This window comes from Talpa occidentalis, unplaced genomic scaffold (genome assembly GCF_014898055.3).
Source record: "Talpa occidentalis isolate TD23 unplaced genomic scaffold, MPIMG_talOcc4v2.1 talOcc4.9, whole genome shotgun sequence".
NCBI classification, from domain to species: domain Eukaryota; kingdom Metazoa; phylum Chordata; class Mammalia; order Eulipotyphla; family Talpidae; genus Talpa; species Talpa occidentalis.
The window spans coordinates 28117981-28141423 of NW_023605305.1; the positions used below are offsets into that span (position 1 = coordinate 28117981).

The 23443-nt window shown below is 48.5% G+C and overlaps 2 protein-coding genes across 8 annotated transcripts; one reads left to right on the forward strand and one right to left on the reverse strand.

Moving 5' to 3' along the window:
- The first annotated feature begins 12100 nt into the window (after positions 1-12100).
- HPDL (4-hydroxyphenylpyruvate dioxygenase like) lies at positions 12101-13659 on the forward strand. The gene has a single exon (XM_037499874.1). The coding sequence runs from the start codon at positions 12101-12103 to the stop codon at positions 13214-13216; it is 1116 nt and encodes a 371-aa protein (XP_037355771.1). The 3' UTR covers positions 13217-13659.
- MUTYH (mutY DNA glycosylase) lies at positions 13483-23415 on the reverse strand. Of its 7 annotated transcripts, none has more exons than XM_037499872.2 (16): positions 23368-23415; positions 19087-19207; positions 18421-18563; positions 18292-18331; positions 18103-18176; positions 17945-17986; positions 17795-17866; positions 17606-17719; positions 17426-17523; positions 17204-17348; positions 17063-17126; positions 16700-16891; positions 16475-16611; positions 15769-15921; positions 15520-15561; positions 13483-14197 (listed from the first exon to the last, which is right to left on the reverse strand). In XM_037499872.2, exons 2-16 carry the CDS (start codon positions 19199-19201, stop codon positions 14066-14068), a joined length of 1563 nt encoding a protein of 520 aa, XP_037355769.1. In that variant the 5' UTR covers positions 19202-19207; positions 23368-23415; the 3' UTR covers positions 13483-14065. The 7 variants fall into 7 exon arrangements, with proteins under 7 accessions (XP_037355769.1, XP_037355768.1, XP_037355770.1 ...); XM_037499871.2 differs by having other exon boundaries at positions 18421-18566; XM_037499873.2 differs by having other exon boundaries at positions 18421-18620.
- Between the last annotated feature and the right edge of the window lie 28 nt (positions 23416-23443).

Below are 23443 nucleotides of genomic sequence, written 5' to 3' on the forward strand. Positions count from 1 at the left end.
CACTGGATGAAGAAAAGATATGGGAAAATTGTGTGTTCAGCCTGAGGCACATTGAATTTGAAGTCAGACACCAAACGGAACTATCCAATAAGCAGATGGACATAAGGATCTGAAGGTCAAAGGGAGATATGGACAGGAGTTGTATCCAGAGCCACTCTATTTTACTAGACACATCAGGATTCCAGTACTTTTAGGACTTGACCAAAAAAAAAAAAATGTTTTAACCTCCTTTAGATCAGAAGAAAAAAACTTCTACATCAAAGACAATGTTTTGATATATCATATTAATATACTTATCTATACACCAAAAAAATATAACTTAAAAAGAATTTTTCTCTAGAAAGGGACCCCCTAAAGGTCATAATGCTGCCCCCATATATCAGTAAGGACACTTTTTGCTACAGACATCAGAAAGCTCACTCTCAATGCTTTCAGTGGTAACAATATTTACTTTCCCTTGTATGAGGAAGTTCAGTATAAAAGTGACCCAGTGGGGTTGGCAGACTGAGTGCCCTCAAGAACGAAGATTCTTTTAGCTTGCCACTCTGCTATTCCTTCTTTTGGCCCCATCCTGAGCTGTCAGCTCAATGGCTACAGCAGTTCCAGGACACACCCAGTCTTGACAACATCCCCAGGAAGAAGAGACATTGTCACTTCTAGTGGCAAACCTTTCCCAGGAGGCCCTAGCAAATGTCTCCTTAGTTTCAGTGGACAGGAGAGCACACCCACATTTGTTAAATATGATGGGTTCAATCCAATCATCTGAGGAGCTGAGGTTAGGAAGTCCACCATGTGTTTTCTCTAGAAGTCCTCCTGCAGGAGGTGGGTATTGAAGTCGACTGTGGGCCTGAGCTCACCCAGGCAAGCATTCAATGGGAGGAACTCAGAGAACGTACAAATTCTAATATTGCCAACATCTACCGAGGGCTGGAGGAGCAGGGTTTGAATAAACCACTGCTACAGAGGGGTTTCTTGTCTGGTGGAACAAACACGCCATTAAATATAGTTACAAATGGACTGGACTACAGTTGGGGTCAACTCGAGGGCTGTGAGATTAGACTGGGTGGGAGTCCTGACTGTGTATTAGCTCTGTGCAGGGCAGGGTGCAGGGCAGGGTGCAGGGCAGGGTGATCTGTGCAGGGCAGGGTGCTTGAGCTCTCTGACACAGTTTCCTCCCTGTAAAGGATCCTATACTTGGTAAGTGTCAAATAAATGCAGTAATTATTACTTCATTATTGTTCACATTATCATTTTTAGGGACCCCATTGGAAGGGAATTAACAGGCAAGTGTCCTGATCATTTAACCTGGTCTTGGTTAAATTACATGATTATGTTCTAAGCCTGTTCTGGGTATCTTTTTCCCTAAGTCACCCTGAGCAACTAGCTGAATTTCTCCCGTCTGCCCCCAAGGCTGAGCCCCACCGGGCTCCTCCAGGTCCTAGCAGCATCTCCACAAGATCTGTGTGTTGATTTTAGCTGCACTCCTGTGCCTTGGAATCAAGATGAATTACTGTCCCTCCTTTCACCCCTGTCTGCTTGCATTGTTGCCACTCAAAGAAATTAATCAGGTTTATTAAGCATGACCTCTCTTTTGTGAGCCTGCTCCCGGTCTGTCAATCTGTACCTGTCTCCTGCTCTCCTACCTCAAATCCAGTCAGAGGCCTCAGCTCCCCTTGGTTCTCTGGTGGGGGCGGGGACAGGCGGCCTGATGGCCACATCTTTTGTTGTTTGCAGAAACTGACGCACCGGGTTGGATAGGACAAAAGCAGGACGCTCTGCTATAGTGAGCACAAGGCCCTTTGTTGCCATGGCTGTGGAAATAAAATAGGAACAAAAAGGAGAAACGTTGCATCCAAATACGCTAATAATTAACACTTAGCACCATGGATATAAAAAGCATTTAATACTAAATTACTATGATCATAATAGCTATTCTTCATTCAGCCCTACTCCATATGGCATCATGGTTTGGTAGTTAAGTATGTGTGAGCCTGAGTCTGACTGCCTGGTCCAAATCCTGGCTCTGCTATTTACCAGCTCTGTGACTTCAGGCAAGTTTCTCAAGCTCCTTGAGTCTCAGTTTTGCATCTCTAAAGCACAGGCAGTGAAAGTACACAGCTCATAGGATTATGAGTTCAACCTAGGCTTATTAAGCGCTTACACATGGCCTGCCACAGTATAAGCACCTAATAAACATTATATTTTTATATTCCAGGTTTAGGACTCTGTATACAGTGATCAGCACATTTAAACCTCAGAACAAACTTGTGACTCAGACATTATCTCTACTCAGAGAAGTTGAGTAACTTTCTCAAGGTCACACAGCAAGAACCCAATTCTGTCTGATTCTAAAATCATGTGTTTTCCACTGCACCAATTCACTGTCCTCCAGGTGACTGCCTGCCCTCCCCCTCATTGATGTGGGACCTGGCAAGAGGTCCCACATCAATGTGATGGTACATTGTTGGGGACTATTTCACAAATTCCTCCTCCCTTTAGTCACAGATGGAACACATTAAGCATTTTCAGAACGAGGGACAGAAGGGTCCTGTGTGCAAGGAAGTTTAATCAAAAATTTCACCAGTGGTTTCTGTCCTCTCCAGGCCTGCTTTGTGCCCAGTTTCCCAGCCTACCCAGAATGTGCAAGACCCAGTTCTGATGGAAGGTGGAGGCCAGCTAGGGGAGTACAGAGACAAGGCCCAGATCCAGCACGGACTTGCTCGAGCTCCATCTGACTGGTGACTTGACTAGCAGGTTGGAGTCACAAGGTAGAACGTGGTCACAGAGCACAAGGCCACACCAGGTCCAGGTGCTGGGCAGGTTTGGGGCTAAGAAGGTCCAGGACAGATCTAGTACACTCCAAGTTTTTGGATATGATCACATGAGCAAGGAAATGCAGTGACACTGTACTGCCTGCCAGAGAACTTAAGTCTTGAGGAATGTCTGCATTTTTTTTTAAAGATTTATTTATTTATGCAAGAATGGGGTACAGGCCAGAGGCGCGGGAGGGCAAGAGAATTCACCAGAGACTGAGTGGGAGCAGAACAGGCAGAAGAGCTAAAGACACTGCTGAGGGGAGCAGTGGGCAAGGCAGGAGAGGTCTGCCATACCATGTGGGAATCTCCCTGGCGGGCCAGGAATCGAACCGGTGCTGCAGAGGCTGCAGCGGCTACAGACAGCTTCACAGCACTGTGCTCAATCCGCTGTGCTACCGGGAAGGCCCATGTCTGTATTTTTTTAATGAAAAGGAATCCCACAATCTGGCTTTTTAAACTTGCTACAGAGCAGACATCTGGCTGCTAGACCAGTGAGTACTTACAAGGGCTCTAACAACTGCCCTGTCCAGCCAGGCCTCTGCCCACACTTCTATATAACCCACTCTTGGTTAGTATTCAAAACCAGCTCAATTTCTAAACTCCCCACCCCTCACTCATCCTTCTAGATAATGGCTAGTTCCTGGCAGTACCTCCCCTGTGCCTCTCTCATGTCCAGAAGTCCATTTGCAATCAGACAAGTACCAGCTAAGTTCATCCTATAATCTGTAAAACACAGTTCTGGTTGCTCAATGAGAACACATTGGTGTTAGGATGACAGTGTAAAGATACTGCCCTGGAAATGGCCAGGATATTATATACACACCTAGTTAAAGATGGCAGAGTCCTCTCATGGATGGATAAACGCTATGTGAACATTCCCTTCCCTCTTCCACCCATACCTGCCTCCTACTGCCTACTCATACCCCTGGGACTGCTTCCGAATGAAGACTAGAATCAGAGGGACATGGCCAGACTGCTAATTCAGTGAAAATAACAGGAGTTATGTAGTTGGACAGACGTGACTTTGAATTTCACCATGCTACTAATAATTGTGTGACTTGGGCTGGTCACAACATCTCTGATTTTCAATGTATTCATCTCCAAAAGGGGAATAATCTCTGTGTTTTTAGTGATTCTGCGAGAATTAGAAACAACATATGTAATTGTATTATACCCAATGGCACTTAAAAAAAATCAACAAAAGATACCTATTGCCAGACACAGGCTTCATTTAAAGAATACATACTTTTTCTCCCTAAATTCTTACAACCACCAGGCTACATGGTCAGTCCACTGGTGAGGCGGCTGCTGTGAGTGGCTTGGTCGGGTAAGCTCTTCTACTGGACCTAGGTTTTAGTATAGTGCAGACATGGGGGTTTTGGTCCCTCTGCCCTTCACTGGGTGACCAACCCTCTCAATTTACCTTTGATTGTCCCAGTGTCAGGACTGGGAAGTTCCACATCCTTTGAGCACTGAAAGTTCAGTGTCGGAAAAACTGGAATGGTGGGTCACTCTATGAAGGCATCTGGCCTACAGCAGATGGAGGTTCCTTCCTGGGAGAAGCGAGTTTTCCCACAACCCTTACCAGCTCGCTAGAAGGATGGACCATTTTGGGAACCCAATCCACCTCTCCCTCTATGGTCCTGCCAAGACTTGGTTAAACTGAGGCCAAGGGTGACACCTGGAGGCCATATGAAAAACTGCACCCTGGCAATCACCTGGCCTTTCAGGCCTTGGTTGGTATTTATTGAGCTCTCAACATGTACCAACCAGCTCTGTCAGGGGCTGAGCATAAGTCTCAGGGGCCTTAGAAGGTTTCCTCAAACAAGTTAAATTTATTCTGAGACCTACTTCTTGCAAAGATGTCAGCCAGATCAAGGCAGGAGGGAAAGAATATTTCAGTCAGAAAGAAATTAAAAAAACAAAGGTTCTGAGTATGGAAAGAGCATGAAACTTTCAAGAAACTTATTACAGTGTGGAGGAGGGGGGATAGTGGTGAAAAAAATCTGGGAGGTGGGCCTCCCCGGTGGCGCAGCGGTTGAGCGCTGGGTTGCGAAGCTGCCCGCGGCCTCTGCGGCGCCGGTTCGATCCCCGGCTGCTTCCCGGCCACCGGCGGAGGATCCCACATGGCGCGCAGACCTCTCCTGCCGCCCGCTGCTCCCCTCAGCAGTGTACTTCGGTCCTTCTGCCTGCTCTGCTCCCCGCTCTGGCTCTGGTGAATTCTCTCACCCTCCCGCGCTTCTGACTGTACCCAGTGCATGTATAGACAAAACAAACAAACAAACAAAATAAATAAATAAAACATGCCTCTATAAAAAAAAAAAAAAAAAAAAATCTGGGAGGGGTGTCAAGGCCCAATCAATCACCAGAATTATTTTGTTGTCTTTTGCCTAAGTGCAAACTTATCAAAGGGTTTTAAGCAGGACAATATCATCAGATCTATATTTCTCATGGCTAACTCTGGATTTAGGGTGAAGATTGGTTTCAAAAGTAGTAAGCCTTAAATCCAGGGAGGCAGTTAGAAGGTCACTGCAGTGTCATGTAGAGACAACAGGGAACTGAACTAGAGTGGTTCAGAGAAATCTGACGTTTTGAGAGGTAGAGTGGATCTAGAATGGTAGGGACATGGTGAGTAATTGGTAGTGAGGGTTGAGTGACAATGAGGCTCAAAAATGAACAACAGATTTCTGTTAGAACTACTGGAGAGCCATGGGACAGCTGCTGAAATAGGAAGAGGGGGAACCCTGATGAGCACAGGGAATTTGGATACCGGTGGGACACCCAAGTCAAGATGATGAATAAGCAGTTGATTAAGGAATTGGAAAGGGGACATAAATGTGGGAATCATCTGCATATAGATGGTGACTAAATCCTTGAGCAGCACCAATACCTAAGTGTGGGCAGAGGAGAGATAATGTTGCCAAAGGAAAACCAGACAAGTATGGTGTTAGGAAAGCCAAGGCAAGAGTATTTCAGAAAGGGGAGAGCGGTCAACTACATAAAACATTTCTGAGACAGTGAGGTGAACTCTGAAAACTGTCCATGTGAAGACTGTTGGTGACTTCTGATCATTTTAAGGTGGGATGAAGGAAAGCAGCCAAATTAGGGAGAATTGAAGAGTAAGTAGAAAGTGATCCACCAGAGAAAGCAAATGTAGGCAACTCTTTGAATAAATGAGGCTAAACTATCACAAGTCACCAGTGAGAGTATAAAATGTTTTTCAATGGCAATAAGGCAGAAATTATGAAAATTAAAAATACTCAGTCTTTTCCTCAACAATTCTTCCAAATTACTTACAAAATATTAGTTCACAAACATACTTCATGGGTGCACTAAGACCCTTGGAGAAGATTTTCACTGTGGCATTTTATAAATAGCCAAAGTGGAATATAACTTATATGCTCATCAGTAGAGGGCTTGTTGAATTAACGATAACATGGCCACATATTGGAATATTATGTAGCCATTAAAAAGAACATGCTAGATTGAAATAAAAACTTTTTAAATGGAGATATATCCACAAATGGATGCATTATGAAAAAGGGATAGCCATTTATATGCCTATATAAATGCATAGAAAATGCTTTAAAAAACAAAGGGTACAAAAGAAACTTCATAGTGGTTACCTTGCAAGGTAGTCAGAGTAAGAATTTTACTTTTCATTTGTTTTTTCATGCTCAGATTTTATTGAAGGTACAGTGAATTTTTATATGTATTTAGAAACTAATTTTTAGAAGTTGGGCTGTGAAGGGGAGAAGAGAGATGCAAAAGCAGCTTATAGGAGTAAGCAGCATAGAGGGAGATTTTTTTTTTTAAGATGAGAGACCTAAAGGGAGAAAGTGAAGATACAGGAAGAAGGAAAACCAATAAATCAGTAAAAGTGAACTCACCAATGATGTGAGTGTTGGTGAGCTCCAGATCGATCTCCAGTGTAATCTTACCCAGAGGGCCTTCTTCCTTGACAGTGACAGGAAAGAGAAGAGGGTGCTATCAGCACTTTTTAGATGCGGTAGCAGCAAATTGAAGTAATTACCAACCGATGGTTCCCACTACCCTTTTACGTCCAGTAAGTGTCCTCAGAACAGCAATATAGGGCCCAGCCCTAGGGTTATAGAAATGAAGTACAGAAGTTCCCCCAAATGGTGGCCTCCTCATTTCATCCAAGGTATTTTAGTCATAATGTGGATGAGGAAAAACAAAAATGATTTCCATCCAGGGCCACTGTGTGCAGAGTTGGGCAGGCAGCTATGCTCACACTACACCACCAACGCACTGTGCAGGCTTTGCCCATTCTCCTGGGTCTGCATGGGTTTTCTCTGGGTACTCCGGTTTCCTCCCGCAGCAGAAAGATGAGCACATTTGGTTCATGGACATTTCTAAATTGTCCCAGCCTGAGTAAGTGTAGGTGGTATGAATGTGCCCTGCAAAGGGATGGCATCCTGTCCACGGTTGATTCCCATCTTGTGCCCAGAGCTGCTGGGTATAGACTCCAGTCACACTGAACTGAAATAAGCAGACTGAAAAATAAGTGAATGAATACAAGTTATTATTTAATAATTAGAATTGTTTTAGGTCTTTATTTAGAAGTTTGATGATGTTTTTTGTGACAAGAAATAGGTCATAGGAACTCTTGTTTCTATCAATTAGTCTATGGTTTATTTAATGAGTGCAGAGAAATTGGTTTTATTATATGTTGTTTCACTTAAAGTCATGGTTTCCAAATACCTATCCACTTGTTAAGTGAAGACTTACTCTACAGCTATTCCTGTTATAGGGCAAGGAGAGGGGCACCCCAAACACCACAAACCTGCCAGCTCTAAATAGGTTCAGCCATCTGCCACATCAACACAAAACATATTAGACTTTAATACAATTTAATACAATTAGTAAACAATACAGGAAAGGCAAAGAATATAGTTTCTAAATCAAACACCCAAAATTACCCGTCCCCTCGTGGATAAAAGTCCACCCAAGCAGGAATGGCCCAGAGCAAGGCCCCAAAGCCTGTCACAAGTCTAAAGCATCTTCCAATGGGGACCCACAGAAAAGGATCAGAAACAACCAGACAAGCCCGGAAGGAAAAGAGCAAAATCAACATCAAGATAAAAGCTGCCATGGTCACCTCCCCACGGGTCTCTCACCCACATCTGTGTTACCCAGTCCACGACCAAAAGGCAAGCGCAGTTTCTTCACGTGTCTCTCGGCTCCATGTGCCTCCTCCAGGTCTGCTTCTGGCTCCATCCTGCTTCCTTTCTTCTCAGTCTCCTTTGCAGCTTCTTTCTTCTCCGGCTCAGCTCCACCCTCTTTTGGGTAGGGCAGGAAACCTGCAACTTCCCCTTTTCCTGGGGACCACCCTGTTACATTCCCTCAAGAAACTTCCCATCTAGGGAAGGATTTAATTACTGACAATTGCCAATCAAGTACACATGCTTTTTTTTTTTTTTTTTTTTTTTTAAGATTTCTTTATTTATTTTATACAAGAGTCGGGGTACAGGCCAGATGCGCGGGAGGGTGAGAGAATTCACCAGAGCCAGAGCAGGGAACAGAACAGGCAGACTGACAAAATACACTGCTGAGGGGAGCAGCGGGCAAGACAGGAGAGGTCTGCCGCACCCTGTGGGACCCTCCCCAGCCGGCTGGGATGGAACCAGCGCTGCAGAAGCTGTGGACAGCTTCACAGCGCGGCACTCCACCGACTGCGCCACCAGGGGAGGCCCAGGACACATGCTTTGGTATAAGCTCATCCTCAACTGGAGCACTTCCCTTCCATCCTCCAACACTTAAATTGCCCCTCATCTTGACAATTACTCAACCTTCCAGCCTCAATTTAAAAGTCTCCTCCTAGGAAACTTTCTATGGTCCTCCTGACACTGTTAGAAGCAACAATGACCTGAATGGGCTCCCTTTCTGCCCTTACTCCCCTTGCAGCCCATGACCAACGTTTCAGCCAAAGAGGTTCAGCAGAAATGGGGTTCAATCCTATCTCAGAGTAAATGCTGTAGTCCAAACATGCTACAAGATTTATTTTCTCTCTAGGCCTCTCCCCCACCTCCTTCCCTATCTTCTTCCAATGCACTGGCCTTTTGATCTAATACAGAAGCTCCATTACTGCCTCAGGGCCTTTAAATCTGCTCCTCTTGCTTCCTCTTTTCCAAGTCACCTTCTCAAAATTCTGATGTCTCTCTCTCTCTCTCTCTCTCTCTCTCTCTCTCTCTCTCTCTCTCTCCCTTCCTCCACTCGCAGGAAGCAAGCGGAGTCCAGAGGAGATAAGAGAGGGGTCGCGGGCAGGAGCGGACTCGGGTATTGGAGGCGGCTGAGCACTGCTCCTGGGTTAACCGCCTTGTCGATGCTGAGAAGACCATTCCTTCACGGATTCAGCAACTCGGCCTGCAGCAGCGCCACCTCGGACCCGCGCGCCCTCCAGCGGCCTGGTCCTGTCCTTGCGACTCCACCTCTGCAAGTATAGCCGCAGCTAGAGGGCCATGGAGGTCATGCTGGGAGGCCCCATCTTGTGAAAGTTCTGCAGGGTTCTGATCCCAACAGTACAGGGCGTGGGTACAGTCACGACCTGGACGCCAGCAGGGCTGCAGGAAATGAAATCTGATCCGGAGGGAGATCAACATCCATGACCACTTCTTCTCCCAAACTTGTTTGGAACAAGAGCAGCTCTCATCAGCACCCGGTCTGTGCCCTGGGTCAAGGTCAAGGTCAAGCGACGTGCCCTTAGCAAGATAATTTCAGACAACCCCCACTTAGCCTCCAAAAATCTACAATTCTTCCAGCGTCAGGTGGGAAGAGATGAATAAGAGATACTGTTTCTGACTCATCTCTGCCTGTACCCTCTGCTGTACCTGGGGCCCTCGGGTGGAAATCCCTGCAGATGAACCAGAGAAGGGCTCATTTGAGCCCCCCCCCCTTCCATTTCACCTCCACCCTCACAATAGCTGGGGAAGATGATAACCTATTCTGAGCCAGTCCTCAGAGAGTCCTAGTCTCAGAGCTCTTTCCCCACCGAAGTCAGGGTTTTGCCAGTGCTCCAGTCTAGGGAGAAGTGTCCCTGTGTCTATTATTCCTGGTCCTACTGAAGCCCATCTCCTTGTGACACCCTGCCTAGCTGCTGCTTTGGATATCCTGACCCACACAGCTAGGCTCAGGTTAAAAGACTAAAACCTGGACCCCATGGCAGCCTATAGCACATACTATCTCATTTAATTACAACTCTATGAAGTAGGTACTGTAACAGGGTGGTCCCCAGGAAAGGGGGAGGTTCCCTGCCCCACCCAAGGGAGGGTGGAGCTGAGCAGAAAGAGAAAAAGCTGCAGAAGAGACTGGGGAAGGAAGCAGGATGGAGCCAGGAGACACGTGAAGAAACTGCGCTTGTCTTTTGGTTGTGGACTGGGTGACACAGATGTGGGTGAGACCCATGGGGAGGTGACAATGGCAGCTTTTATCTTGATGTTGATTTTGCTCTTTTCCTTCCGGGCTTGTCTGGTTGTTTCTGACCCTTTGCTGTGGGTCCCCACTGGAAGATGCTTTAGACTTGTGGCAGGCTTTGGGGCCTTGCTCTGGGCCGATCCCATATGGATGGACTTTTACCCACAAGGGGATGGGTAACTTTGGGTGCTTCATTTAGAAACTAAATTCTTTGCCTTACCTGTATTGTTTCCTAGTTTTATTAAAGTTCCTTCCCATTAAAGTCTCCTATGTTTTGTGTTGATGCGGCGGATGGCAGAACCCATTTAAAATAGGCAGGTTTGCGGGGTTTGGGCTGCCCCTCTCCCTGTCCTATAACAGTACTACTATTATTCCCATTTTTACAGATAAAGAAACTAAAGCTCAGAGAAATTTAGCAACTTGCCCAAAGTCATACAACTAGTATGTATTAGAGGTAGATTTTAAACCCACATTTCTCTGGTTTTGGGAAATCATGGTCTGCAGAGTAGCACCAAGTGTCTTTCGTCACCACCAACCAGCTTTTGGGTACTGCCGTCCTAGCTGCAGGCCTGAACACCTCGCTAGACAACTTTTTCTAAGCCCTGTTTTCCCTCTGGCACCTCTCCCATCACTCCTTTCTCTTGCCAAAGAAACTCAACTGCAAGTCATCACATCAGTCTGTCTGAAAAAGGAATCCTTTGCAGTGCCTTGGAGCATGTCATCTATGCCAGATGCCTCCCAACCTTATGCTCTATTGCTTCTCTGAGATTTGACTCACATTTTTCACAGAGCTATTGCTTATGCCCTTTGCCCTCCTTGGAATGCCTGTCCCAAACCCTCAAGAGTTATCAGCTGAAGTCCCAAAAGATGCCTAATTTCTTCACAATTCTGAAATGCCACTGAAAACTTTGACCCAATATCCAGTCAGAACACCAAAGAGTGTTCTCGTTATAATAGGGCCCAAAGGGTGAGAAATGACACCCAAGCAGCTGTTCCTTTCAGGTTCCAAGTACCAGGTTTTTTCTCCCAATCTGGTTTGGAACAAGGGGCAAAGTTGTTGACAGAAAAAGGAGTTGAAGAAAGAAAAGTGTCAGTGAGAAGTTGCCTGAAATAAAGGAGAGGCCTGTGTAGGAACCATATAGATCGTTTACCTTACTGTGCCATCAATTTCCCTGGGAATGAAAATCTGTAACTTAAAACATCTTAATATTTTTTTAGTTTTAAAGGAACATTAGGACTTAAAAGCAAAATTCTCCAGAATTTTTAAAGCTAAGCATTATATTGATAAGAAGGTTCGTCCTTAAGGAAGACTATTAGCCTTCTCCCCCAAAGGGAGCTGCTGCCCTGTGCTCCCAGGTGGCGCGAAGAGCGAGACCCCAGCGCCTGGCACTGAGCGAAGGCAATTATTGAGATTTCCGGGTGCCGGAAAAGGAGGCTCAGGACCCAAGGGTGTGACTCGGTCAGAGACCAAGGAAAGGAGCAGTTCTCTGAGCTCTCGATCTACCCGGGCGACAGGGGCGGGCGGGCGGGTAGTGACTGTCAGCCCCGGAGTCACTAACTCCACCCCCTGTCGGCTCCGCCCCTCATCGTTCCGCTCGGTTCTCGCCACCTGCAGCGCAGACCGGTGGTCCCGAGTTAGCTCCAGGTTGCGGGGGGCTGCAGGGAGAACCTGGAGTCCCTAAGGGGCTCGGCCTGCGATTTCGTCCCGGAAAAGAGCGAGGAGCGTGCTCTGGTGGAAAAACTGGACTCCACCGGTTTCCGACGACAATCCTGGAACAGAGTATCTCGGCGGCCTGAACTCCGCGTGAGTTACCCCAGGGGAAGGTGAGGCCGGGGTCGCTGAGTCCGCCATGGCCACGCGCGCCCGCCGTCTGTGCCATATTGCCTTCCACGTGCCTCCGGGACAGCCCCTCGCTCAGGATCTGCAGCGCCTCTTCGGCTTCCAGCCCCTGGCAGTGCGAGAGGCAGACGGCTGGAGGCAGCTAGCGCTGCGCAGCGGGGACGCGGTCTTTTTGGTGAATGAGGGCTCGGGACCCGCCGAGCCGCTGTATGGACTGGACCAGCGTCATGCGGTGCCCAGTGCTACGAACCTGTGCTTCGAAGTGACCGATGTGGGCGCTGCCGCCAGGGTGCTGGCCGCGCGGGGCTGCAGCCTCCTGGTGCCCCCAGTTAAGGTGCGGGATGCGCGGGGCCATGCCACTTATGCCGTGACCAGTTCCCCTGCCGGCAACCTCAGCCTGACGCTGTTGGAGCGTGCCAGCTTCTGTGGCCCCTTCCTGCCCGGTTTCGGGCCGGTATCCTCGGCAACCAGCCAGGGATGGGTCAGCCATGTGGACCACCTGACCTTGGCCTGCACCCCTGGCAGCTCCCCACCACTGATGCGCTGGTTCTGTGACTGTCTGGGCTTTCGCCACATGCCACTGAGCCCAGGTGAAGATCCTGAGCAGGGCCTCGAGGTCCCAGTAGGGTCTGGGAGTGGAGGACTGAGGCTCACCGCCTTGAAAACCCCTTTAGGCAATGATGTCCCCACATTTGTGCTTGCAGAGTCCCTGAACAGGGCCACTAGTGAACAGGATCAGGTGGAGCAGTTTCTCCTCCGGCACAGGGGACCAGGGCTGCAGCACGTGGGGCTGTACACACCTAACATCATGGAAGCCACCGAAGGGGTGTTGGGGGCTGGGGGCCAGCTCCTAACTCCTCCTGAGGCCTACTATCAGCGGCCAGGCAAAGAAAGACAGATCATAGCAGCAGGGCATGAGCCTCGTCTGCTAGCCCGACAGGGGATCCTGCTAGATGGGGATAAAGGCAAGTTTCTGCTTCAGGTCTTCACCAAGTCCCTCTTTGCAGAGGACACCTTCTTTCTGGAGCTAATTCAAAGGCAGGGAGCCACAGGCTTTGGCCAGGGCAACATCCGGGCTCTCTGGCAGTCTGTACAGGAGCAAGCTGCCAGAAGTCGGCAAGCATAAGGAGGTCCTGAGCTGGATACAGCCACTGTCCTGAACTGAACATGTATTCTGAACTGAGAAACACTTGCAAAGGTCTGAAGGGAAAGGCTATGTTCCCAGGTGTGGCCTCTTATCTCTAGTACCTGCCAGAAGGAAGTTGAATCTCTCATTGGAGTCCAGAGCTGGAATTCCTTAGAACTATGAAACATTTCTTAAACAGTTTGGCTCTAATGTGCAAGACAGAGTTTATATCTTCTTTGCAAGATAAAAAGAATTACATTAGTAGGAACTAGATCCTAATCAATGCTTTTGAAGCGTCCTTATTTCTAATTCCATTTCTCTTCACCCCACCCCCAATTTTATGATTAACCCCCTGCTTTTATGTATTTCACTCTTTATGTAATGTACTTCTAAATAAACAGTTTTCTATTTGAGGTAGAAATTTAAGACAGAACAAACCCTCACCTGTGTTTCCCCTCTCCATAGGGAGCAGCCATTGCAGGTGGGAAGGTCTGGGCCAGGGTTGAGCCCAACCACCTGCTCTAGGGTGACAGCACAGCTCCCATCAGAGCAGCCACAGACCTCCACAAGGGTGTTGGGTGTCAGCCTCTGGCAAGGGCTCCCTGCAGCTGCCTTCTCCCTCTCTCCTGGGGGCTGGGGCCAGACAATTACTGTGGACAAAACACCTCCTCCTCCATTTGTCCAGGCTGGTGGGAGCTCAGCCAGTGGATGGCAGGACTAAGCAGGACTTAAGCACTCTCTGGGTCCCTCAGAGATGAGGAGTGAAGGTGGAAAGTCTCCAAAATGACTACAAACATAGACACTTTATTTAAAAATGGGAGTCTCAGGGCTTGGGGTCTTGCAAAGGCATCACTGGTCCACATTGTTGAGGCTGGGTGCTTCAGTGGGGCCGTGGGGCCGAAAGAAACTATCCAGAACTTGCTGGCCTGGGCTGGGCTTCTTCCGGGTCGATGGAGTGGACGCCCGGGATCTTTTGGAACCCTGTGCAGAAGTCAAAAGGAGGAGGCACTGAAGGTGCGGCATAGAATCCTCTTCTTCCACCTCTTGCACCACTCTACCAATATAGCTCAGGTTCTAGCCTGGAATGCTCTAAAGCTTCCAACTTGTCTTAGGTCAAGTCTCTAAAGGCAGTCCAAGGTAATCTCCCTAAAAGGCACATCTGGGACTCTCCATCTAAAATGCTTCAGGGGGGCCTCCCCTGGTGGTGCAGGTGGTTGAGCGCAGTGCTGTGAAGCTGTCTGCAGCCTCTGCAGCGTCAGTTCAATCCCAGCCGGCCGGCGAGGGTCCCACATGGCGCGGCAGACCTCTCCTGTTTCCCCGCTGCTCCCCTCAGCAGTGTATTTCGTCAGTCTGCCAGTTCTGTTCCCCGCGCTGTCTCTGGTGAACCCTCTCACCCTCCCGTGCATCTGGCCTGTACCCTGGTTCTTGCATAAATAAATAAATAAATCAATCAATCAATCAATCTTTAAAAAATAAAAAAAAATTTTTTAAATGCTTCAAGGGTCTCCCTGGTGGCACAAGGGTTTAAGCGTCAGCATTGTGAAGCTATCCGCAGCTGCTGCAGGATGAGTTCAATCCCTGGCCAGGGAGGTAACCCACATGGCGCCGCAGACCTCTCCTGACTCGCCCGCTGCTCCCCTCAGCAGTATGTTTCAGCCAATATGGCTGTTCTGCTCCCCACTCTGTCTCTGGTGAATCCTCTCACACCCTGCACCTCTGCCCTGTACCCCAGTTTTTATATGCATAAATAAATAAATCTCAAAAAAAATAAAATAAAATGCTTCAGTGGCTTGGTGTTCACAGCTCTAACTTGCCTGGGCGGGCCTTGCTGCCTGCTCCAGTTAAAATCCAACCACTCTCAACTCCTGCAGCTCACACTACCACCTGGAGTTTCACTACTATTAGCTTTGCTCATACTACACTTGGGTCTGAAAAGAACATCCACAAGCCAATTCCCTCCTGAACCTGGAGGTAAATGATTCATTTCTAAGACCCAGATTACCAGCCTCTTCCAAGCAGCCTTTCCTGATCGTTGCCTTCTAGGTAGAACCCCTCACGCCCCTCTTCATATCCTATAAAACCTAGTCCAAACATTTCACACCTGTGATGCTACTGTCTCCCTTATATGTTTTAGTCCCCTCTCCACTCTTGCACATAGATTGGAAAGGTCTCCAGGTCAAGAACTATTTCTTTCCCCCAAATAAAGCCTGGCACAGAATGTTCACCCAAATGTGTCTTTTAACTCACTGAAAACCCATGGGTTTAAGATTGTAGGGAGAGCTGAGGGAAGGCCAAGGGCTCACCTTGCAGGTCCCTGGCTGGCGGCCCTCGTACACGCGAAACACCTAGCCAAGAAGAAGGGGGAGAGGAAATGGCTAGCATCTTCCCCCAAGAGCCAAACTCCTGTGTTCTGTCCTCAACTTCATGCCCCAGCCCTTTTGTTTAAAGTATGCTTTCTTTTTTCTGTTTATAGTTACATAGTTAACTTCACATGGACATGTAGACAGAAAACAACAAAGACAGAAACAGAATAAAGACAACAAAGGTAGTGCCTTCTTCATGGCGGTGGAGACAGCTGCCGTGTGAAACTCGTCCCGGGTCAGCCAGCGAGCACCAGGTGGTGTGATGGTTACTGGGTTCTGCCTATCCAGGGCCAGACCGTACACTTGGTATGTCAGCTTGATGTGAGAGAAGGTATGGACCACCTGGAGGGAGGGCCAAGAGGGTGAAATGGATGTGTGGATGTGGCTACCAAAGTCCTAGGGGTTCTCACCCAGTTCTAGGTTTATCAATAAACATGTCCTGGGCCTCCCTGTTGACACAAGGGATTAAGCACCACACTATGAAGCAATCCGCAGCCTCTGTAGCATGAGTTCGATCCCCCGACGGCCAGGGAGAAACCCACATGGCGAGGTAGATCTCTCCTCTTCTGTCTCCCCCGCTGCTCCCTTCAGAAACCCCCTGCATCTCTGGCCTGCACCCCAGCTCTTGTATGCATAAATAAATAAATCTTTTAAAAAAAAAAAACATGTCCTAAGAATCTCATCTTTACTCTGAAAGTAAGCATGATGTCACCTTTCCTGTCTCCCCCTCTCTGTCCTTGATGTCTCAGGACCTAAAACACAGGATAAATAGTCCCAGTCTGCTCCATTATTTGTTAGAATTTACAACCATGTAAATTCTCTATATGCATGGTATTGTTTTTCCTTCGCTGAAAAAAAAAAATCTTAATTCCTGGTCTCTCCACTGCTCACTCACCTGCCCAATGTATTGGAGACGGGTGGCTGGGAGGGGTCCGGCCCAACTTTGCAGTTTCTGCAGCAGGGCCTTGTGAAGATGCTGCCCTGAGGGCTCTCCTGTCACTGATGGGAACTCCCACAATCCTGCCAACAGACCTAAAAGGAAAGGCAACCAGGTGTGGGGAGGCCTTAGCAGCTAACTCCTTCCTGTTGTTCCTGCCCCCCAGTCCCCGGATTCAGGTACCTGAATTGGGCCTTTGCACCAGCAGAATTCGAGCACCCCCAGGGGCCCTGGGCTGCTCCAAAACACAAGTGGCAGAACATTCCTCCCTGGGGGGTCTGCGATTGGCCTTTCTGGGAAAATTGGCTACTCCCAGGGCCTGGTCCCAGGGTTCTGTTGGAGGTGCACACAGCTGGCACTGTCCAGTGCTGGGAGCTGGGAAAAGAAACCCCCAAGTTCTAGTCAGGCACGGGGGCTTAAGTGTCAAGATGAGAGCAGACCTTGGCCAAGCTCTGAAGAATCTTACTCAGGGTGTAGGATGGGCTGGAACGAAGCTTCCCAGGAAGATACCGGACAGCACAGGAGAGGGCTAGGGCTGGCACTCACCACACTCCTCTATATCAAGACTGCCTGGTAGACACGGTGAGGTTGAGAGTCGCTCCTTTTCCACCTGAGAAGCACAGGGCAGGATGTCATGGGACAGGGATTACCCTTGAGGAACCCTGACTGCCATTCCCCATGTCTCACCCTCTGGTATGCCCGGCAGAGCCTCTGCACAGGGCATTGGCTGCAGAGTGGGCGTTGTGGGGTGCACACAGTGGCCCCAAGCTCCATGGCTGCCTGGTTAAAGTCCCCTGGCCGGGCTGGATCCACCAGCTGCTCTGCTAGGCTCCTACAAGAAGGGAACATTGTGAGCCAAAGACCTCTCAGAAACACCTTTCTCAATCGCCCATTACCCCAACATCCTACCAGAGCTGCTGGGAGACAAGGGAGCTGCTGGGATCAGCACCGATGGCTCGGACACGGCACAGCACCCGGACTACATTCCCATCCACCACTCCAGTTGCCTGGCATGAAGGAGGTCAGGAGTCAGCCTCGTCTGGCAGGAATGTGGCAGATGCACAAAGTGGCAGTGGACAAGGGGCTCACCTGGCCGAAAGCTATGGAAGCAATGGCTCTGGCTGTGTACCGTCCCACGCCAGGCAGGAGCCGCTCCAAGGTCTCTGCTGTACGTGGCATGTGGCCCCCTAACTCCTCTACCACCTGATTGGGATGGGAAGGCTCAAAGTGTAAGGCACCGAAGGCCCCTGGGAGATCCCCTCCCTACTACCTTCTTACCTTCCGGGCTCCTTCCTGAAGTCGCCGACCTCGGGAGTAATAGCCCAGGCCAGCCCAGAGCTGGTTCACCTCCTGTGGATAGGGTCAGAGGTCAAATCAGTGGTGAGTCCTCAGTTGTCCCTACTCCCCCTCTCCCAGGGTGGCTCTCACCTCCAGGGAAGCACTAGCCAGGTCCTGCAGCGTTGGCCACTTCTATAGCCCAAAGACAAGCAAAAAAATATGTTGAGGGTGAGGGAAATGGAGAGAATCTTCTTTACATGCACCCCAAAGGACAGGCCCATGACCCTCCCTTCCTTCCCTAAAGTCACCTGCATCCATCGGGTATAGTAGTCAATCACGGTGGCAACTTGGGTCTGCTGCAACATGACCTCTGAGACCCACACTAGGGGAGGGGAATTGACATGCAGGCACTGCTGACCTGCCCTGTTTCCAGCCCTCAGACCCCAGATCTGAGTGCATTCGGGCAAAGCAGTCATGCTCTCAGGAGATGCACTCACCAGCATATGCCCGCCTGTCCAGGTCCACCTCATCCCCTGCCTGCCAATGCAATCCCAAATGGAGAGTCAGTGTGGAGGGCGCTGGGTGCCAGTCTCCCACCCTTCCATCCCTATCCTTTGCCTGCCTACCCGCCTTCTCCAGGGTAGGTCCCGCTTCTCTCGGTCGTACCAGCTCAGCAGACTCCCCCGGAAGATTGTGACCTCAGCTGAGTCTCTGAACAGGTGGTATGGGGAGACAGAGTCCTGCATCTCTTCATGCCGCCTGGCAAGGCCTGCTGGAGTCTCAGGAAACTCAGGGATCACCCTTGCACAGGCAATACACCAGCGACCTGGGGCACTGCAGCCAGGTTGCACCAGGCCCCACCCGTTAGCCCTGTTTAAGCTTTGGAGCTGGTGACAGACCAGAGCTCTCTGGCTACATGTAGCCTCAGCCAAGTTTCTGGTCTTAATTTTCTCAGGCTCCTTTGTCTCTGTATCATAATGAAAATCTAAAAGTTCCAATCAAGCAGAACATATACTTGTGTAGGGTTTCCTGTTTACAAAATACTTTTAGGCTGGTAATCTCATTTGATCTTGTGAAAGCCTGTGGGGAAGGAATGCACAGACCACTGTTCCATTTCACTGGTAAGAAGCAGTCATTCAGAGAAATTATCCCAAGGTCCCACAGCAAAGTCAGAATTGGATCATTCATTAGTCCTCAGGGCCTTGATACACACCATTCTCCCTTCCCAGCCAGAATCTACCCTCCTTTATGGTAAGTGAAACCAGCCCCTTAATCTGTTCTGAATACCTCACCATCAGGGGCAGAAGGCTTGGCCTGGATGCTGCTGGGAGCACGCTTCCCCCTTCCCTTGGGGCCAGGAGCTTGCTTCTTGAGACCACTTCGCATAGTTGATCCTAACTTCTTCATGAGGGCCTAAAACAGAAGGTACCAGCCACAGTGGTCAGTCACAATGACTGCATCTTGGGGCTCTGCAAAGGGAGTAGCCCATGTCCTCCCTATATCATTCATATAGAGCATTTAGTTTTTCTCAAGCACTCTCCAGATGCTCATGTGTTTGCTCTTGGTTGGCTATAGCGCTGGGGTATGACCAGTAAGGCTAAGCTTCTGCAAGCAGCCTCAGAGGGACCAGAGCATAAGTCCCTTTCCCATATAGTATGGAGACAGCCAAAAAAATGAAAAAAAAAGAGGCCAGGGCCTGACTGGGTCTAGGTCCAAAGCCTCCTGTTGAGAAGTACCTATGTATCCCTCATGCTTATTGTGATTGCATATGTAGACAGGGGCTTGTTAAGTGTCTAGGAGCATGGGGTGCGGGAAATTTATCTGCTTAGAGATATGACATATTTACACTGAAATAGCCTTTAGTAGTCATCTACTCCAAACCTTCATTCTATTGAAAAGATAAACCAAGGATCAGAGAGTAGAAAAGATCTGCTTTTGAGCAGATGGCAAGTCAGGAGAGGAGAAAGATGAGCTATTTTTATTCCTAATCTTTTCCTGATCTACTCAGTCATTCCTGGCTGGCCACTAGTAAAGAAAAAAACATATCTGATCTTCACTGCTCCCTGACTATTTGGGCTGCCTTTTCTCTAACAGCTAAAAGCAGTTAACAGAGACTGCTTAACCCTATGCTAGGTGTTTTTCTAGATTTTTCACTCAGTCTCCTGATGACACCATGACAAATGCTGCAGAATTACCTCCAGAATTTCTTCCATAGAGGAAACTAGGGCTTGTAGAGATTGAGGAACTTGTTCATTCAAACCCAAAAGATATGCTTCCAGAGCCTGCATTCTTGCACTCTGCTAAGCTGCAGTTTTGGTTAACCTGTGGTTCAAAGTCTCCTCAAATCTTCTACTTCCCCTTATTTTCATCAAATCAGCTTAATTTTTCTTCAGAGAAAAAAAAGTGAATGTACAAATTTCCTTCCATGAGCACTCTCCTCCTGTCCCCCAATACCTGGAGGAATAATCCCTTCCTCTAAATTGGGTCCTGTTCCTCTAATCCCTTCCACAAAACCCATTCTTCAGGCCTCCCTGGTGACGCAAGGGGTTAAGATGCAACCTGTGAAGCTATCCGCAGCCACTGCAGCATGCATTTGATCCCCGGCCAGGTAGCAGACCTCTCCTGTCTCGCCTGCTGCTCCCCTCAGCAGTGTATTTCAGTCGATCCGCCTGTTCTGCTCCCCACTCTGTTTCTGGTGAATTCCTCTCACCCCCCCCATACCTCTGGCTTGTACCCCAATTCTTGTATGCATAAATAAATAAATCTTTTTAAAAAAACACTCTTCTTCCCTTCATAGCCAAACTCACTTCCACAATTCGTTCTACAAACTTTTCCCCAAGAATAAAGCAATCTTTTTATTTATTTTAGTTTATTTATTTTTTATTTATACAAGCACTGGGTACAGTCAGAAGTGTGGGAGGGTGAGAGAATTCACCAAAGCCAGAGCGGGGAACAGCACAGGCAGAACAACGAAATACACTGCTGAGGGGAGCAGTGGGCGCAGCAGGAGAGATCTGCGCACCATGTGGAACCCTCGCTGGTGGCTGGGGATCCAACCAGCGCTGCAGAGGCTGTGGGCAGCTTCCCAGCCCAGCGCTCAATTGCTGCACCACCAGGGGAGACCCTAAAGCAATCTTTTTAAGACATGATGGTTACTTAAAACTTTCAACGGTTTCCCCATTAATTCACTGAACAAATATTTATAGCGTATCTACAAGAAGCACTTCTAGGTATTTGGAATACTTCAGTAAATAAAACTAAAAGGTTCCTGACTTCATGGAACTTATATTCTAATGGATGCAGACAATAAATAACACACAATATGTAAATTATATGGAATGTTAGGTGACAAACATTAGCATAAAGAGGAGAAGAGCAGGTAAAGGGAGTGAGTGGGGGATGGATGTTGCAATTTTAAAGGTGGTCAGGATGAGCTTTGTTAAAGTGATATTTGACCAATGACTTAAAGCAGTTGAAGAGTTAGCCATGTTGATATCTACAGGAAAAGAATCCCTAGATGAAGTTAGTGCAAAGGTGCTAAGGAGACCCTGGTGTTTGTAGAATAAGGAGGAAGTCAGTATGATTAGAATGGTATGAGATTAGTAATAAGACAAGAGGTCAGACAAATAAAGAAGGTGGGGGCACAAGATTACAAACTATCTAGCAGGCCTCTGGGAGACTTTACTTGGCACAACCATGGCTCTAGGAATAGACGTCAATCCTCTTAATTTAACCTTGTGGGTTCCAAGAGGCCCCACCCAACTCATCCCCTCATTCACTGTGCTTCAGCCAAGTTTGCCTGAAACAGTTACTTTAATCTACTCAGTGTCTGTCAACCTTGAGGCCTCAAGCAATCAACATTCCCTGCTTGAACATCTTTTCTCCCATGCTTAGCTAACATTTACTCATTCTTCAAGCCTTGACTTTGAAGTCCAAATCTGGTTCCCTAACCTTACCCTCTTGTATATTTTCCATTGTTGCTCTTATACCAACTGTAATTTCGAAGTACTCGTGATTCTTTGATCAGTGTCTGCTTCTTCCCCTCAATCCCCCCATGTGACTATAAAACTCCTTAAGAGCAAGGACTAGAGCTCTTTTGTGGGCCGGTTTGTCCCCTGAGTTAAACACTGTGTCAGATAAAGTGTAATCAGTAAATAGTTAAAGTAATTAATGCGATGAGGAATAGTAAAAGATTTTCCTTTTTTTTTTTAGAATGGAAGAAATCTAAAAACCATTCAGAATGGTAAAAAAGGATTCAGTAGAGCAAAAGGATGAAGATGAACAAGAAAAAGAGAACAACCAAGGGGACAGGATTGAGTCCTTGGTGTGCCCGAGATGAGAACGCTCAAGTCCTTGGGACTCTGGTCGAGAAACCTCTCGCGGCTGCAGGGGTCACATGCAATCACCCTCGAGGTCAACTGCCTACAGTTTGTCCCTTCCTGATCGTCCCTACTTGGGGGGCCTTAACTATCATTATCACTTGGCTGGTTTATTTCAAAAGTCCCCCTCCTAGTCGTGTTAGGGGGAAGTGATGTCCTGAGTTAATCCCATACAGGCTTTGTGGACTCCACCCCCACTTCAGACTAAAGCCATCAAGACTCTGGGAAAGACAAATTCCATCACCACCAAGGGAGGGTGGCTGGGACCTGAGGGTGGAGTTGGGCAGCCAGGTTGGATATAAAAAACCAAACACGTGGGCCTTGGGCTCTCTGGCTCGCGATCGCTCGCCTCCTGGCTTCACCGCTCCTGGCTGGCGGCCAGCTCTCAGAGCGCCATTTTGGGACTCCTAATCGGCGGATCGGGTAGGACTCATTTAAAACTTTGTCTCCCACTTTTCTCCCAGAGCTGTACATTTCCTCATTTCCCCTTCCCTTTGTAAATAAACCTTTTATTAACCTTTCACGTGTGCCTGCAGTAGAGCATTGATAAGTCCTTTTAAGCGCGCGGGTGAGGACCCACAGTCAGGCACCCCGTTTTGTATCGGGGTTGCTCTACAACAGTCGGTCACTTTAAATCCTCCTCAGCCTCGTCTAGTGTCCCTCTCCCTTCTCTGTCACCTCCTGGGACACAATGAGCTCTCCAGCCTCCTTGGGAACATGTCCATTCCCAGAATACGGTTCTTTTCTCAATGCTCGCCCCTCATTGCCTTGCTCCTATGCTTGTTTTAAACTTAGCTCAGGGCCTCCCTGGTGGCGCACGGGGTTAAGCACCGCACTATGAAGCAATCCGAAGCCTCCACAGCACGAGTTCAATCCCCGGCCGGCCAGGGAGAAACGCACATGGTGCAGCAGACCTCTCCTGGCTCGCCTGCTGCTCCCCTCAGCAGTGTACTTCGGTCAATCTGGCTGTTCTGCTCCCCACTGTGTTTCTGGTGAATCCTCTCACCTCCCACACCTGTGGCCTGTACCCCAGCTCGTATATGCATAAGTAAATATTAAAAAAAATAAACTTAGCTCAAGCAGCACCACCTCCTCTGTGACCCCCACCCCCACCTCCAACCCAGGGCGGTGCCTAAGTAAACCGCTTAAAGCTGAAACCCAGCACTCGCCCACCCGCGTACGCGAAGAAATTACCTGGCGCGTTGTTTCCCGCGTCACACTCCGGACCTCGTCCGGGGCGTGGCTCCGGCCAATCAGGGCGGTGAGCCGT